A 16,026-nucleotide genomic window follows, 5' to 3' on the forward strand; every position below is an offset into this window, starting at 1 on the left:
TGCACTAGATTGGCATCCCCGAAAGACATCCCACACACTGTGGCATGACTCATTAAGGGACTGAAGTTCAATCCCATCATCCCAAAATGCCCCTGCAGGCCCACATTATCTCCAAGACAAGCTTCATCACCTGGACCAGTACTACATCAGACTTATACAAGAAGGAAACAATAGGGCAACAGACTTTCTCTATTCATGTACAGAGTATGTGGAACAAGGCGAGACCTGCTCTCACCTTTTAACAATTAAGAAACTGAAGACGCATTTCTTCAAAAAGAAACAACCACCTTACATAACAAAAACCTTCATGTAGCGGCCTAACTGTAAACAATTTTGAATCACACACTACGGTTCTCACTTGCTGTTCAGCAACCCATTCTATCCAGCTAGGTTTATTATATACAAATACCCTCACCTACATACAAATATACATGTGCACACAGGTGAGGCCAACCTAATTTACACTCTGAATAATTCTTTCGTGCATACACGCTGCATATGTTTACAGTGGTACACCCTGGATATGGTTTAGCATGTGCACACAGGTTAGGTCTATACCATGTCAATCCTGAATAAGTCTTTCCTGTGTACTTGCTATACAAGTCTTTTGTGCATACATCATGAATATGTTTATAGTAGAACACCCAGGATAAATCTATAGTATGTGCGCTCATAATAGATCTAAAGCAGAGGTTTACAAATCGCTTTAAATGGGGGTGATGAGCCCTGTGCAGAGTCTTATGGACCAAGAGATCTTGTGAGAGAGAAAGGATTAAATACTGGGCTCATATTTCAGATTGTGTATTATCAACGCCATTTGTCAGTAAAGGTATAGGTTTTGCTTAAGGGAATTTCTGAAGGGACACTGCAATTGAGAACAGAGGTGGCAAGAAAAAGCTCAGCCAAGTATCAGTATTGATGTGACAGCTGGTATTGGAGAGGTGGCGGCAAAAAATAAATTTTTACTTTAGAGCTTTGTGGGTGTCTCAGTTTCTGGTGGTTGGATAGCACTGAATGTTGCAGACCAGCAAAGATGTGCATCATTCAAGGTCTGCAAATGTCTCAATACTGAGATATCCTTGCATGTATGATGAGGTAGGAAACAGGGGCAGTGCTAAGAGTTCTTTTGCAGTGTCAGCATAGGGGGAGCTTTGTCCGAGTCTCATGAATGGGATATCAATGTATTGTGCTGATCAATACTCAGTGGTAATGTGTATTTAGATTAAGATATATATAAAAAGTGCAGTCTGAGCAAGACTTGAGTTTTCAATTCCACAAATCTGCAGTCAGAGGTGCCTTATCTGCCCAGCTTCCATAAGGCTCTTCCCTCCAGCCTTTAGCCTTGGTCTGGAATTAAAAGCAAAGAACAAGCGTCACTAGCAGTCGTGTGCTGGCTTCATTATACTAATCCCTAAATGACAGATGAGATTGATCGTGGTGTGATCCTTGCCTAGTAAAGGCCGTGATGCACACTGGGACGAGTCATGTGCAGCAACAGTGGATCTGGGGGTATTAGGGTAAATTACTGTTCTCCAACGAAAAGAGATGCAGACACAGGGAAAAGGTAGGACAGAAAGGCAAGCTTGTTTCCCAGTAAATATGCCAGCAGGTTTCTCCCTACAAAAGACCAAGCTGTACATCAATGACCCTCAGAGCCATTTAGTGGGTGCATGAGATATTTAAGGGTTTGCAATCACATTTTTAACCCAGGGCGCTAAAATCATTATCAGGGGGACTGGAATTATGGAACAGTGGATGACCAAATTATGCAGCAGGGTTGAATCATGTGACAAGAAAATACAAATTATGAGACAAAATTTGGCACATTTTGTGAGAACATTACTTCATTGTTTCATTGATTTTTCACATCTAATACTGTCTGAACGAAATGATTACTTCCCAGTAGGAGTAGTTTTGCAGCTTGAAGAGTTTTCTGGATTCTTATGCTGTGCATTATTCTCCCATTTAGTGGTTGGGTCCGGAATTTTTTTTCTCTCTTTGGGGAGTCGTCGACCACCATTTGGTGCTAGGCCCATCCCTTGTGTGATGTCAGACGGTGCCTCGGAAGTTTCTGTGCGTGGTAGCCATCTTCGGATTCTTTTTTCTCCTTTTTCTTACTTGGTAAAATTGGGTATGTCTTAAATCTTTTTGTCTTTAGTTGTTAGTTCTTTATTTACATGATCTTTTTTTCCCACCTGTTTGCATTCCTCCTCAGAGGAGAGGTGGGTTGCATGTGAATCCAGAAAACTCTTCAAGCTGCAAAATTACTCCTACTGGTAAGTAACCATTTCGCTTTGCAGCATGAATCCATTTCTGGATTCACATGCTGTGCATTCGGTTATATAGCGGTTTCCACCTCCTTGGGGTGGTTGTGGTAGGATAAGGAAGATTTTACGAACAGGTGTTGAAGTACCTTTTGCCCCACTTGAGCTTCCTTAGTCATTTGTATATCCACAAAGCAATGTTTGGTGAAGGTGTGTGGAGATGCCCATGTTGCTGCTGCACATAGAGGCACATTGGCCATGAAAGCCAGGGTTGACCCTTTTTTCCCTTGTTGAGTGTGCTTTGGGCCATGAGCTTAGAGTTTTTCCTGCTGAGGCATATCATACTTGAATTGCCTCTACAATCCAACATGCAACTGTCCCCTTTGTCATGGGTGCTCCTTTGTTGGACTTGGATTGAAAGACAAACAATTGATTCCCTTTACGGAATTGTCTTGTCTCCTGTAGATAGTATAGTAAAGCCCTTCTTACGTCCAGGGTATGATGGCTCCTTTCTAATCGTGTTTGTGGGTTTTGGAAGAAGCCGGCTAGCTGTATGCTTTGGTTCATGTGGAATTTGCTTACTACCTTAGGTAGGAATTGAGGGTTTGTCCTTATTATTACCTTGTCCTTGTGGATTTGCATGTATGGTTCCTCAATAGTTAATGCCTGTAGTTCACTTACTCTTCGTAGAGATGTAATAGCTATTAACTAGGCAGTCTTTATAAAGATGTATCGGAGTTCTCCTTTGTGCATGGACTCAAATGGTTTGGTCATTAGTTGTGTTAGAACTGTGTTTAAGCTCCACATTGTGGCAGGAGCCTTCCCTGGGGGTGGAATCTTTTTAAACCCTTCCAGGAATCTTTTGGTGAAGAAACCTTTACAAGAATCTTCCTTGGTGTAAGCTACAATTGCTGCCAGGTGCACCTTGAGGCTCAAGTAGTTGATACTGCTGTCAAGCAAATGTGTAAGATATATGAGAACTGTGTCCTGTGTGGAAACTGAATTTAGGGTATTGTTTTCTGTACACCATATGGTGTACAGTTTCCATTTAGCTGCATAGCATTGTCTTTTTTTTTCTTGCCTCCTTTAGTATCTCCATTTTTCTTTGCGGGAAGTTTAAATGTCCGAACTTTATTCAGGCGCCAGGCTGCTAGGCTAAGGGTCGCTGGTTCCAGGTGAAAGATTTGACCCATTTGCATTGTGAGGCGATCCTTCTCTGCCTTGAATTTGATTCTCTGTCCCCATGTCAGTTTGAGTAGGCTTGAGTACCAGGTTTGCCTTGCTCATTGAGGGGCTATGAGAATTAGATTTGTTCCTGGTTGTCGGGCTTTTTCCAGTACCTTTTGTAGCAGAGGAATCTGAGGAAAGGCGTATGCATATGTCCCTGACCAGTTTAGCGACAGGGCATTCCCATTTGATAGGTGGTGTTGAAACCTGGAGGGGAATAATTTTTTGTTCTCTATTGTTGCGAATAGATCTATTTCTCGTGCCCCCCCAGAGGTTGAAGACCTGTTGCAGGCTCCTTTGCTGTATCTCCGATTTGTGTGAGCTGGAGTTCTGTCTGCTGAGTTGATCCGCTTTGGTGTTGTCCTATCCTGGCAGCTGAATTGTCTGTAGGCGATTCTCCTTGAATTGGCCCATTTCCGTATTTCCTGAGTTAGTTTGCTTAGTGTAAATGATTTTGTTCCTCCCTGTTTGTTGACATAAAACCATTGTGGTATTGCCCGTCTGGGTCAATACTGTCTTCCCACCTATGAGGGCTTGGAATGCCTTTAGTACCAGGAACACCGTCTTCATCTCTAGGAAGTTGATGTGCTTTATGGAGTCTGCATAGTTCCATTGACCCCGTACCCTCAGGTTTCCTGAATGTGCTCCCCAACCCTTGGGGGATGCATCTGTTGTGATGGTCACTGAGGAAGTGGAAGATTTGAAAGGTCTGCCTAGTGTTATGTTCTTGGATACCCACCATTGTATCTCCGTCTGAACCTTTTCTGTTACAACCACTAGATCCTCCCAGCTCCCTGTGGTTTGAGACCAACTGTTGAGTAGCGACTCCTGTAGAGGGCGCATGTGGAGACGTGCAAGGGTAATGAAGGGAATGCATGATGCTCTCATGCCCATGAGTTTCATGACTGTCCTTACTGTCAAGAGACTGACCCTTCTGGTAGAAGCAAGTTTCTTGTCTGTTAGCTTGTTTTCTCCTTTGGGTCCGGTATGCCCATGCAACCTTGGAGTTTAATCTTGCTCCTAGAAAGGTTTTTTCTTGCTCCGGTTTTGTTAATGACTCTTTGTGGTTTATTGAAAAACCCAATTCTTGCAGCTTTGCGATTACCTGATGAACGTGTGTTTAACATCTGTGCTTTGAATTTGCCTTCACCAGTCAGTCGTCTAGGCAGGGATAGACGTTGATTCCTCTCCTTCTTAAGGATGCTGCTACCACTGCTAGGCACTTTGTGAAGAGTCTTGGTGCTGATTTTATTCTGAAGGGCAAGACCTTGAACTCGTAATGAGTATCTTCGTAGCAGAACATGAGGTATCTCTTGTGTGCTCGGTTCATGGGGATGTGCTGATAGGCATCCTTTAAATCTATTGTTGGCATGAAATCCACTTTTTGTAGCTGTGGGATTACTTCCTGTAGTATTGATATCTTGAAATGCTGCATGCGAATTAATTTGTTTTTGAATCTGAGATCTCAGATAGGTCTTAGCTTGAGATCTTGTTTTGGTACCAAGAAGTTAGGGGAGTAGTTTCCTTTGTTGTATTCCCTCTTTGGTACACTCTCAATTGCTCGTTTTTGTAGGAGTTCCTTTTTTTCCATGTCTTAATTGTAAGAGTTCCTTTCTTTGGAACCTCTTCTTCCTCGGTGGATTTGGTGGGGGTTTGTTGTTAGTTCTATACAACAGCCGTGGCGTACCACATTTAAAATCCAACTGTCTGTGGTGATGTTTTTTCATTGAAGTAGGTGATGCGCTATTCTGCCTCCCACTGGTGTTGTGTGGGGAGTCTTCCCTTGGGGGAAAGTCACTTTGAGTTTGCTCCTCCCCCTCTTGAGAGTTGTCCCCTGGCTCTTCGTCTGCCACGAAAGGACTGGCATGGTTGCTGCTGCAAGGCTTGGTATCTGGACTGCAGGTTTGATTGCTGTCCGCCTCCCTGTGTTTGATGTTGTTGACCTATTGAGAAGACCCCCCTTCCCATGGGTCTTCTGAGGTTTAAACATCCTCTTTTGAAGGTGCCCTTCTGTTGCAGGGCTTCCATGGACCTGGTCATTTCACTGTTCTTTATTTGTTGTAGGGATTTATCTACCTCACTTCCAAACAGGGCAACTCCTGTGTAGGGTTTGTTAATTATGGAGGTTTGGACTTCTTGCCTGAAGCCTAAAATTCTAAGCCAGGCGTGCCTTCTTAACGTTGTGCCTGTGCATATAAGTCTGCTGGCTGTATCTGCAGCATCTGGAACTGATTTCAGGCAGGTGTTCCCTATATTTCTTCCCTTCTTTATGATATATTTTGCTCTTTTCTTTTCCTCTTCTTGGAACCTGCTCATCAGTTCTTCGATGTCGTCCCATTGTTGGTGCCGAATAGGTCACGTTACATCGCATGCGTTTACAACGCATGCCATTACAACGCGGTCATTACTACGACCAAGTTGTTACATCGCATACCATTACAACGCAAGTTGGAACAACGACTTGCAGTAGGGCGGGGCACTGGATTTTGGAATAGTATAATTTACTATTCCAACTCCAGTCTGTGCAACAGTAGGGAAGGTGTTGGATTTTAAATCTAACCCCTTCTGCCCCCTACAGCAAGTAATTGTTCTGACTTGCGATGTAATGGTATGCAATGCAACAATGCAATCGTTGTAATGACCGCGTTGTAATGGCATGCGTTGTATCGCATGCGTGGTGAACAATGTTTACTATTGTTGGCCATACCCATTGAGGAGGGCATTAGAGTTTATAATGTGCCATTGCGTTGCTGCCTCTTTCTCCTTTTCCCCACAATGTCTATTGTTTTACTTTCTCTCTCTGGTGGTGGGCCAGTGGAGGAGTGAGTGTTGCTCCTCCTTCTTGCAGTGGTGACAATGATGGAGTCTGCCACGGTGTTCCCCTGGATGTATTTAGGGTCCTTTGTGGAGGATTTTTATTTTTTCTCAACCCTTGGGGGATATCCCCTTTGCTGAGGCAGGCTCCTCGAAAGCTTCCTCGCCTTGGTCTCGAATGCTTGGCTGCATTAGAAGGTATTGTGTCCCCTTGGTGGATGGTGCTAATGTTTCTAGGAGGAAGCAAGAGTCTCCTTTCTACTCCTCTAAGGGGACCCCAAAGGTATCCGCTGCTCTCTTGATGAGGCTGTTGTAGAAGGCTATGTCATATGGTGGCGAAGTCTTCGAGGGATAGTTACAGACCTCCTCTTCTGGGCTTTCTGTGTCGAGGTAATTCCAGTCTTCCTCGAAAGCTTCCCCCAGAGCTTTGAGGGGATCCTCCTCTTCCTCGGAGTCTGCGTTAGTGGAGGATTTCGCCGGGATTCTGAATTCCTACAGAGTCTGTCGAACTTTTTCCTTTGCTGAAGGAGTGCCGCCATTTCTGCCTCCAGGCATCTTTTCTTTTTCTCCACCTCAAGGGCCCTTTCGGCATCTGCAGCCGGGGAGATGACCTTCTTGGGTATGGTGGGTTCTGCCTCCGAAGGTGTGGTTTTTCCATTCGCGGCAGCTCGTTCGGTACCGGTCTTCGTTGATTTCGACGTTCTTCCCTCATCGGTATCCATGGGGTGTTTTTTTTTCGCTGACTCCCAGTCGTTGTTTTCTTTGACCCCTGCGCTGCCTTTTGCGCCTTCTTTTCTGGGCCCTTGGTATTTTCTATGGCTCCTACTTTGCCTTATTTCGATCCATCTGTGTCGTTGGTCCGTCAGGATCCCCCGACGGGGAAAGAAGTGCGGAGGTCTTTTCTCCCTCTTTGGTGTCTTCTCGATCGATAATTTTTTTCTCTCAAATTCCTTGATTTTTTTGGGTGATTTCGTACAAAACTTCGGAGTGTTTCCATTTGCTTCCAGGCCCAACAGTGGAAAACAGAATCTGAAGGTGGCTACCATGCACAAGAGCTTCAACGCCACACCAGGTATGGACCTAGCACCAAATGGTGGTTGACGACGCACCAAAGAGAGAAAAAAAAAAACCACAGACAATTTCAAACCTAACCACTAGATGGCAGAATAATACACAGCATGTGAATCCAGAAAAGGATTCATACTGCAAAACAATGGTTTCACTTCTTTAGTACCAGTAACACCCAAATACAGAAATGAACAACAGAAAGGTATCCCGTCAATCTTTACACAAAGAGCCTTCCTCTGTGTGGCAACACCTTTTTATGGGCTTTTGGTAACTTTTGATTTGTTTGATCTAGAAACAACATTTTGGGGGATAAAATCAGCAGATTATGAAGCAGATGATGGACTAAGTGGCAAATGTGACAAATTAATAATTTATGTAAAAAAAATGTAGCTGCACAAAATTATGTTATTTCAGTGGCCCCTTATAAATGTTACAGCATGGATAGTTTTATAGAATACACATGCTGAATAGGCTTGAAGTATGCACACTGTGGATATGTCTAGGTATGCAAACCTGCACTTTTTCGGGGGGGAAAAAGGCAATATTATCTAAACCAGTACTGCCTCAACTTGGATTCTCTCAATGTCCATGGTGGTTATGTAAAGACACTCAAATCTTTTTTTCCAATTGATTGGTTGGAATGCCTCATAGAAATGATGGAACCTCTCACTCACACTAGGTGGGTTGCTTCATCATTGGAGTTACTCCTTCTTCAGCACCTTCATGTTGTTAGACTGACTCACCTAGAGCTCTTGGAGCCTTTTTTCTCTTTTTCTTTCTTTAAGTAAGGGAAGGCAATGGAGGGTCATAATTTGAACCATTAAAACTGCATTAGGATAGGTTTGGAAATTCATAAATGCATTAGTCTGTTAGTTGCAGCCCTATCTGATGCAAGGTTTAAAACAAGAAATGAGTTAAAGAGACTAGGTGGTATTAGGATATCTTCCTTACTATCCTTCTGGGGTCAACATGTTTCAACCCTACAATGGAGACAAGTGCATCCAGGGGCTTTATTTAGGATCAGTGGATTCAACCTGTCATTTGGTCATCCATAGTCATTTCACTAAGTGAACATTTGGGGGCACAATCTGCACCTTAAATGTAGTATGTGGATTTCCCGGATATCGCAGGAAAAATGAAACCCCAGCAAACAGTTTAAACAATGAAGTAATAAATATACTCCCTCCAATAGACAGTGAGAAAATTCAAGTTGACCCTCACCAGGCCTGTGCTTACATCCCTCTTCCCGATTCACAAAGGGGCTTACGACTTGTAAAGTTACGAGTGCAGAATCTCTGCACTGAGCACTGCAGTGTGGAGATTCCGCCATGAGTGCTGAGATTGCGAACTCATAACTTTACGAGTCGTAAGTCCCTTTGTGAATCAGGCCCTAGGGAAATATGCATTCACTAAACACATCCTTGATCCTCTGGTGGTGATCAGGGAGGACAGACATGAGTGAAACGTTGAGATACCACAAGATAATGTATGGGTTCCTGTTATACAGGATAAGGACAATTTAATCTCATAGCCAACAGGGCAAACATAGCATTCCTAATCAGTTACTTCCTCGTCGCCCAACTTTACCTGGCCGCTGTGTCACTAGAGGTTTGATTGGAACTGTGTTAGACATCTACTAAGGTACACGTTATAAATTAAGATATTAAGAAGGTATACAAAGCAAGCTTTGCTCAATGGTTGTAAAATAAACAATTATTATAGGAAGCTAAACTGGACAGAAGACTGGTGAGATTTGCTTTTCTTTAGAGAGGGCCGGAAAGTGATCTCCTGTTGAAAGACACAAAATGGTACACAACAATTAAAGAGGAGTGGATATCCCGGCTGACTTATTCTACTGGATGCGCCACTCACTCCAGCAGCATACCTGTGTTAGATAGGACAGCATGTTCCAATTAGGCATACATTTGAAGTAGGGGTGATGGGCACAAACTATGAAACCAACCAGGTGTGGAAGATGCTAAAGAGGTGCTTACCTGCACCAGGTTCGCTTCCAGATAAGAAGAGTGGCTTTCGTCCACACCCACGTACTCATGACAATGCCAGTGCCAAACATCGCAAAAAGGTTGATCTTTTCCACCAGCAAGCTGGGACGGTTCTTGATCTCACAATCAGGTATTGGCTTGTTGGTCTGGGCGGCAACCGTTACGTTGGCCTCACATCTGGGGAAAGACAACACAATTTCACATACGGGCAGCTGCCAAACAATCACAGTTGATGGAAGTAAAAAACATAAATAAAAGAAAAAATTCTCTGTGTTGTGTTTTTATTATAGAAATAATCCTCACGATCCTTTGGTGTATTTCGTGTATTTGATTAATCTCCAAGTTTGCATTGTAGCAGTTAAACATTTTCTTTTAAATGTTACTTTCTAATAAACAAAACTTTACAAATAAAATGGTTATTTTTGGTGGAATAAAGTGAACATCGGATTTGCATGGACATTACCCTAATACTAATTTCAAACTACACACTGGATGCAAGACTTCACAAGTAGTTTTATACCGTTTTTAATGGAACGAATAGTTTCTTACCTGTCGGTGTAGTTTTGCAGCTTGAAGATCTTTCTGGATTCACTATGCTGTGCATTATTCCGCGATCTTGTGGTTGGGTCCGGATTCGTAGTCTTTTCTTTGTTTTTTTTTTTTTTTTTTTTTGTAGCCCAGGTGGGCGTCGACGTCCACCATTTGGTGCACCTCCCGTGACGTCGTCGTGCTTCCTGCGGAAGTCCCACCTTTGGGGCGCCATCTTCGGGTTCTTTTTTCCTTTCCACTTTTTTTTTTTTTTAACCCTAGGCGATTGATTAATCCTTCTTGTCCCTTTATCTGTATGTTTTCATTTCTTTGATCTTTTCCATTTTACCCCCTCTTCCTCCAGCCTCATCTTCCTGGCGGAGGTGGGTGGGTTCGCTAGTGAATCCAGAAAGATCTTCAAGCTGCAAAACTACACCGACAGGTAAGAAACTATTCGTTTTGCAGCGTGAATCTTTCTGGATTCACTATGCTGTGCATAGACTTTGTAGCGGTTTTCCTAATTGTGTGGCGGCTGGGTGGTAGATGAGCGTTGGTCGTTGAAAATGTGCTGAAGCACCTTCTGTCCAACCTGTGCTTCCTTGTTCATCTGAATGTCCACGCAGTAGTGTTTCGTGAACGTGTGCACAGATGCCCAAGTTGCCGCGAGGCATATGTCCTGGATGGGCGTGTTCGCCAGGAAGGCCACGGTGGCCCCTTTCTTCCTTGTGGAGTGAGCCTGCGGCCCCTCCGCTAGCTCCTGTCCAGCTTGTTTGTGGCAGAATTGAATAGTGAGGGCAATCCACCTTGCGATGGTGCCCTTAGTCACTGGCCTACCCATGAAGCTAGTAGCAAAGGACAGCTGTTTCGACTTCCTGAGTTCCTTGGTTCCCTCAATGTAGTGCATCACCGCTCTTCTGGCATCGAGGGTGTGCAGTGCCTTTTCTGCGTTTGTAGTCGGGTTTTGGAAGAAACTTGGTATCTGGATACTCTGATTCATGTGGAACGCCGACACTACCTTGGGCATGAAGTGTGGGTCCGTTCTCAGGACTATTCTATCTTTGTGAATCTGAATGTAGGGTTCCTGCAGCGTTAGTGCTTGAAGCTCGCTCACCCTGCGTAGTGAGGTTATGGCCACCAGAAAGGCTGTTTTCATAGTCAACATCTGCAGTGTGGCCTTGTGAATGGGTTCAAACGGTGCCTTCATGAGCTCCGTCAGGACCACATTCAGATTCCATGCCGGCGGCGGCAACCTTTTCGGGGGGGCCATCCTTTTGGCTCCTTCCATGAATCTCCTCACCACCTGCGAGCTGAAGAAACTTCCACCTTTTTCACCTCTGGTGTAGGCCACGATGGCCGCTAGGTGTACCCTTAGTGAGCTCGAGCAGAGGTTACTCTTTAGAAGGTGTGTGAGGTACCTCAGTACTGTTGAGTCTCTTGTCATTCTGTTTTGCAGGCCCTTTTTCCGGCACCACACAGTGAACCTCTTCCATTTTGCGCTGTAGCATTTTCGTGTAGTTGGTTTCCTCGCCTCCCGTAGCACCCGCATCGTGCTCGGCGGCAATCTTAGGTGTGCGAACTCTAGGTCTTCAGGAGCCATGCCGCCAGGTTGAGGGTCTCTGGCTCTGGGTGCAGGACCTCTCCGTTTTGCATTGAGAGCAGGTCCTTCCTCCTCTCAAACCTGTATGGGTCGCCGTGTGCCATTTCTTGAATTTGTGAGAACCATGTCTGCCTCGCCCACTGCGGAGCCACCAGGATCAGGGTCATGTTGCTGGTTCTGCACTTGTCGAGCACTCTGTGCAACAGGGGTATCGGTGGAAAGGCGTAGGCAAATGTCCTCGACCAGCTTATCCATAGGGCATTTCCCTTGGATTGCTGATCTGGTTGCCTGGACGCGAAGCTTTGGCATTTTGCATTGTGGCGTGTTGCAAAAAGGTCTATTGTGGGAGTCCCCCATCTCCGGAAGAGTTTCTCCGTTTCCTGGCCATTGAGCTCCCACTCGTGTGATGCTGAGGTCTGCCTGCTTAGCCAGTCTGCCTCCACATTGTCCTTCCCCGGTAGGTGAATTGCCAGTAGATCTATCCTGAGAGGTATGGCCCATCTCCAAATCTCCTGAGCTAGGAATGAGAGCGGGAACGACTGTGTCCCCCCTTGTTTGTTGATGTAGAACATCGCCGTGGTGTTGTCTGTTTGGACCAACACCCTCTTGTTGAACAGGTGCCTCTGGAATGCCTTCAGGGCTAGCAGGATTGTTTTCAACTCGAGGTAGTTGATATGGCGGACCGCATCTGCTGGGGTCCATAGACCCCTCACTCTGAGGTTGTCCATGTGCGCTCCCCATCCCTTTTGCGATGCGTCCGTGGTAATGGTCACTGTTGGGATTGGTGGTGTCAGGCTTCTCCCTGCTGTTATGTTGTCTCTGTTCCACCAAGTTATCTCCTCCTGCACTGCGTGCGTAACAACCACTAGATCCTCCCAACTTCCGTTTGCTTGTGACCATTGTTGTTGTAGCCATTCCTGGAATGGTCTCATGTGCAGGCGTACATTCGGCACCAGCTGGATACAGGACGCCATCATCCCCATCATCTTGCTCACAGCCCTCACTGTCAGAGCTCGCCCCTTCTGGTAGAGCTTCGCCTCCTTCAGTAGAGCCTCTGTCCTCCTGTCGCTGGGCACTACTGTACTGTTGCGGGAGTTGATCTTTGCCCCCAGGAAAATCTTCACCTGCTCCGGTTCCATCGATGATTTTCCCCAGTGGATCGAGAATCCCAGATTCGTGAGGGTGTCTGTTACGCGTTTTGCGTGCCTCTCGCACTTTCCGCGTGAGTTTGCCTTGACCAGCCAGTCGTCCAAGTAGGGGTAGACATGTATTCCCTGCCTTCGTAGGTGCGCCGCTACCGCCGACAGGCATTTTGTAAAGACCCTTGGTGCTGATTTTAATCCGAAGGCCAGGGTCGTGAACTGGTAGTGTTCTTGTTCGATGTTGAATCTTAGAAGGCCCTTGTGCCTTCTGTTTATTGGGATGTGAAGGTAGGCATCCTTGAGGTCCACGGTGACCATGAAGTCCCCTTCTCTTATCTGCGGCAGAACCTCCTGCAGTGAAGTCATTTTGAACCTTTGCGTTCTGATGAACTTGTTTAGGTAACGGAGGTCTAGTATGGGTCTGAGGTCTCCGTCTACCTTCGGAACCACGAAGTAGTTTGAGTAGACCCCTTTGTTGCGTTCTCTGAACGGCACTGTCTCTATGGCTCCCTTTTGCAGGAGTTTCCGCGTTTCTTCTCTGAGTATTGCCAGTTCTTGGGCCGATCTCAGTCTTCCCTTTGGTTTTCTGTTTGGAGGTCTTTTCTCCAAATCTACGCAGTATCCGTACTGCACAACGTTCCGTATCCACTTGTCTGTGGTTATACGCCGCCACTCCTGAAGGTAGAACCTCAGCCTTCCGCCTACTGGTGTCGTATGCTCGTAGGCTCTTGAATCTTCTCTTCCCCCTGATGACAATTTTTTTGCGCCTCACCCTTGGGGTCCTGACGAGGGTAGGCGACCTCTTGCGTGCTGAGTCACTTCGTCGAGGGCTGTTCGCCCCCTCTCCTCCTTTGGCCACGTCCGTTCCCTCTCCCGCGAAAGGACTGGCCCCGAGATTGATATTGCCAGTTTTGCTTTTGCTGACCTTGTCCGTGACCTTCACCCTGCTGACTTTGTTGGAACGCCTGGTGCGACGTCCCCTGCTGGCTTCCTCCCCTACCGTAGGGTCTCCTCGAGGGATTTCCTCGCCTCATTCCCCTCAGCTGTAGGGCCCCCATGGACCTCGCCGTCTCGTTTTCCTTTTTCAGCTGGGTGAGCTTGTCGTCCACTGTTGCTCCGAACAGTGTCTCTCCGTTGAAGGGGGTGCCAAGGATGTTGTTCTGCACTTCCGGTTTGAATCCCGAGATTCTTAGCCATGCATGCCTCCTCTCTGTGACCCCTATGGCCATGAGTCTTGCTGAAGTCTCTGCCCCATCCAACGCCGTCTTTATACAGGAGTTGGCGATGTTCTTGCCTTCGTCTATCAGGTGAGAGGCTCTCTGGAGGTATTCTTCGGGGAGGTGCTTTACTAGCTCCCCCATCTCATCCCAGTGCTGGTATTGGTGTCTATTGAGGAGTGCATTTGAATTCGCCATGCGCCAGTGCATTGCGGCGTTCCTCTCGACCTTTCTTTCTGTGAGGTCAATCCTCCTGCTCTCCTTATCCGGAGGTGGGCCCGAAGTTGCTGGTACGTTGGCCCTTCTCCTGGCCGTGGAGGCTATGATGGAGTCCGCGGTCACGCTACCCTTGATGTAAGGGGGGTCCAGGGAGGAGTGCTTATATTTCTTCTCTGTCCTGGGCGTGATCGACCGGCAGGTCGCAGGTTCCTTGAAGGCTTCTCTCCCCTGATTCATCACGCTTTGAAGCATGGGGAGGAACTGGCTCCTTGTCTGGATGGGGAGCAGTGTCTCGACGAGAAAATCGGCTTTCGGTTTCTCCTCGTCGAGTTTGACGCCGAAGGCCATTGCTGCGCTCCTGACCACCATATTGTAGACCCCGATGTCGTCGGGTGGCGAAGGCCTCGAAGGGTACGTGTCCACGGGCTCCTCCGGGTTTTCGGTGTCGAGATCGTGCCATTCGACGTCGTTGCTGGTAGATGCCGCCGATTCGTAGAACGACCGTTGGTCTTCTTCCTCGGCTTCTCCCTCATAATAGGGCTCTTCTTCCTCTTCGAGATCCCTTGTCAGCCCTTCGGTGTCGAACTCGTCTTCGACCTCACCGACGTCCGCCGATGAAACCGTTGGAATCTTGAACTCCTTCATCCTGGCGTCGAACTCCTTCTTCCTTTGAAGGATGTTCTCCATTTCGGCCTCGAGCCGCCTCTTCTTTTTCTCCATCTCGGAGATGCTTTCGGCGTCGACCGCGGGTCTTTTCGATGAAACTTGCGTCGACGTCGAACGTTCTTTCTGCGTCGATCGGCCCGTTTCATGGGATGCTTTCGACGACCCTTGCCTTTCGGCGTCTTTCGGCACCAGGGAGTCCTTTTCTAAGGATCCGCTCGGCCTCTTGTCCGTGGCTCCCCCTTTGGACGTCGAAGTTTTCGGCGCCGGGGCTCCCTTCGTGGACTTTGACTCAGATTTTCTCGAGTCACCCTCGTGTTGTCGAGGTACTTTCTGTTTTGTGCTCGACGATTCTCTTACCTCGTCTTCTTTTTTCTTGTCGGTCTCTACGACCGTGAAGTTTTCGGCTGTCTCGGCGACGTTGTCCTCGTCGTCCGTGGAGAGGCCCAGATCGTAGAGCGTCGGGGGCTTCCCCTTGCCATCCATGTTGGCGTTGGCTCTTCTCTGCCGCTCTCTCACCCTGAGTGTCTTCGGCGCGAAGGCTGAGCAGGCGTTGCAGTCGATACTCTGGTGATCTACCGGTAGGCAGAGGTTGCAGACCGGATGCTGGTCTTTCTGCGCGAACTTGTGGTGGCAGTTTGGGCAGAACTTGAATGGCGTCTTGTCCATTGCGCTCAGGGTCTCTGAGCGTGCATTCTCCAAGGCCGTCGAAGAAAAGGGCGCTGGTCCTCCTTTCTTCGCGCTCCTGATGAAATCTCTTCCTTTCCTGATATCTTCTAGTGATTCTATCGACGAAACTCGCTTTTCTTCCTTCTTCCTTCGAGTGTAATTCTGGAGCTTCCCGATGACGATCCAGACCCAACGGCGGAAAAAAGAATCTGAAGATGGCGCCCCAAAGGTGGGACTTCTGCAGGAAGCACGACGACGTCACGGGAGGTGCACCAAATGGTGGACGTCGACGCCCACCTGGGCTACAAAAAAAAAAAAACAAAAAAAAAAAAGAAAAGACTACGAATCCGGACCCAACCACAAGATCGCGGAATAATGCACAGCATAGTGAATCCAGAAAGATTCACGCTGCAAAAATGCCATTTATTTTAAGCTAGATGAACAAAAAAAGCTATACTTGGAAATAAAAACTTCCAGTGCCCACTTGTCACAGAGAGCAGTCATTGGACAGATGGAGTGAAAAAGATTGAAATCACAATTCTGTGCTGACAAAAAGAGGGTGTATGAGTGACTGTCCCATGAATACATAACAAATTCTTGAATCAACAATTTAAA

The 16,026-nt window shown here is 46.7% G+C and overlaps 1 protein-coding gene across 1 annotated transcript in view; it reads right to left on the reverse strand.

Annotated features, from left to right (window-relative positions):
- Positions 1-16,026, reverse strand: part of SMO (smoothened, frizzled class receptor) — a 143,261-nt gene that overhangs the window by 48,718 nt on the left and 78,517 nt on the right. The window contains exon 9 of the mRNA XM_085653641.1: positions 9,368-9,553. Within this exon, the coding sequence (XP_085509767.1) occupies positions 9,368-9,553 (186 nt within the window). The remainder of the gene's footprint in view (positions 1-9,367; positions 9,554-16,026) is intronic.

The sequence above is a fragment of the Triturus cristatus genome, chromosome 4_1, assembly GCF_964204655.1.
Source record: "Triturus cristatus chromosome 4_1, aTriCri1.1, whole genome shotgun sequence".
In the NCBI taxonomy this organism is placed as follows: Eukaryota; Metazoa; Chordata; class Amphibia; order Caudata; family Salamandridae; genus Triturus; species Triturus cristatus.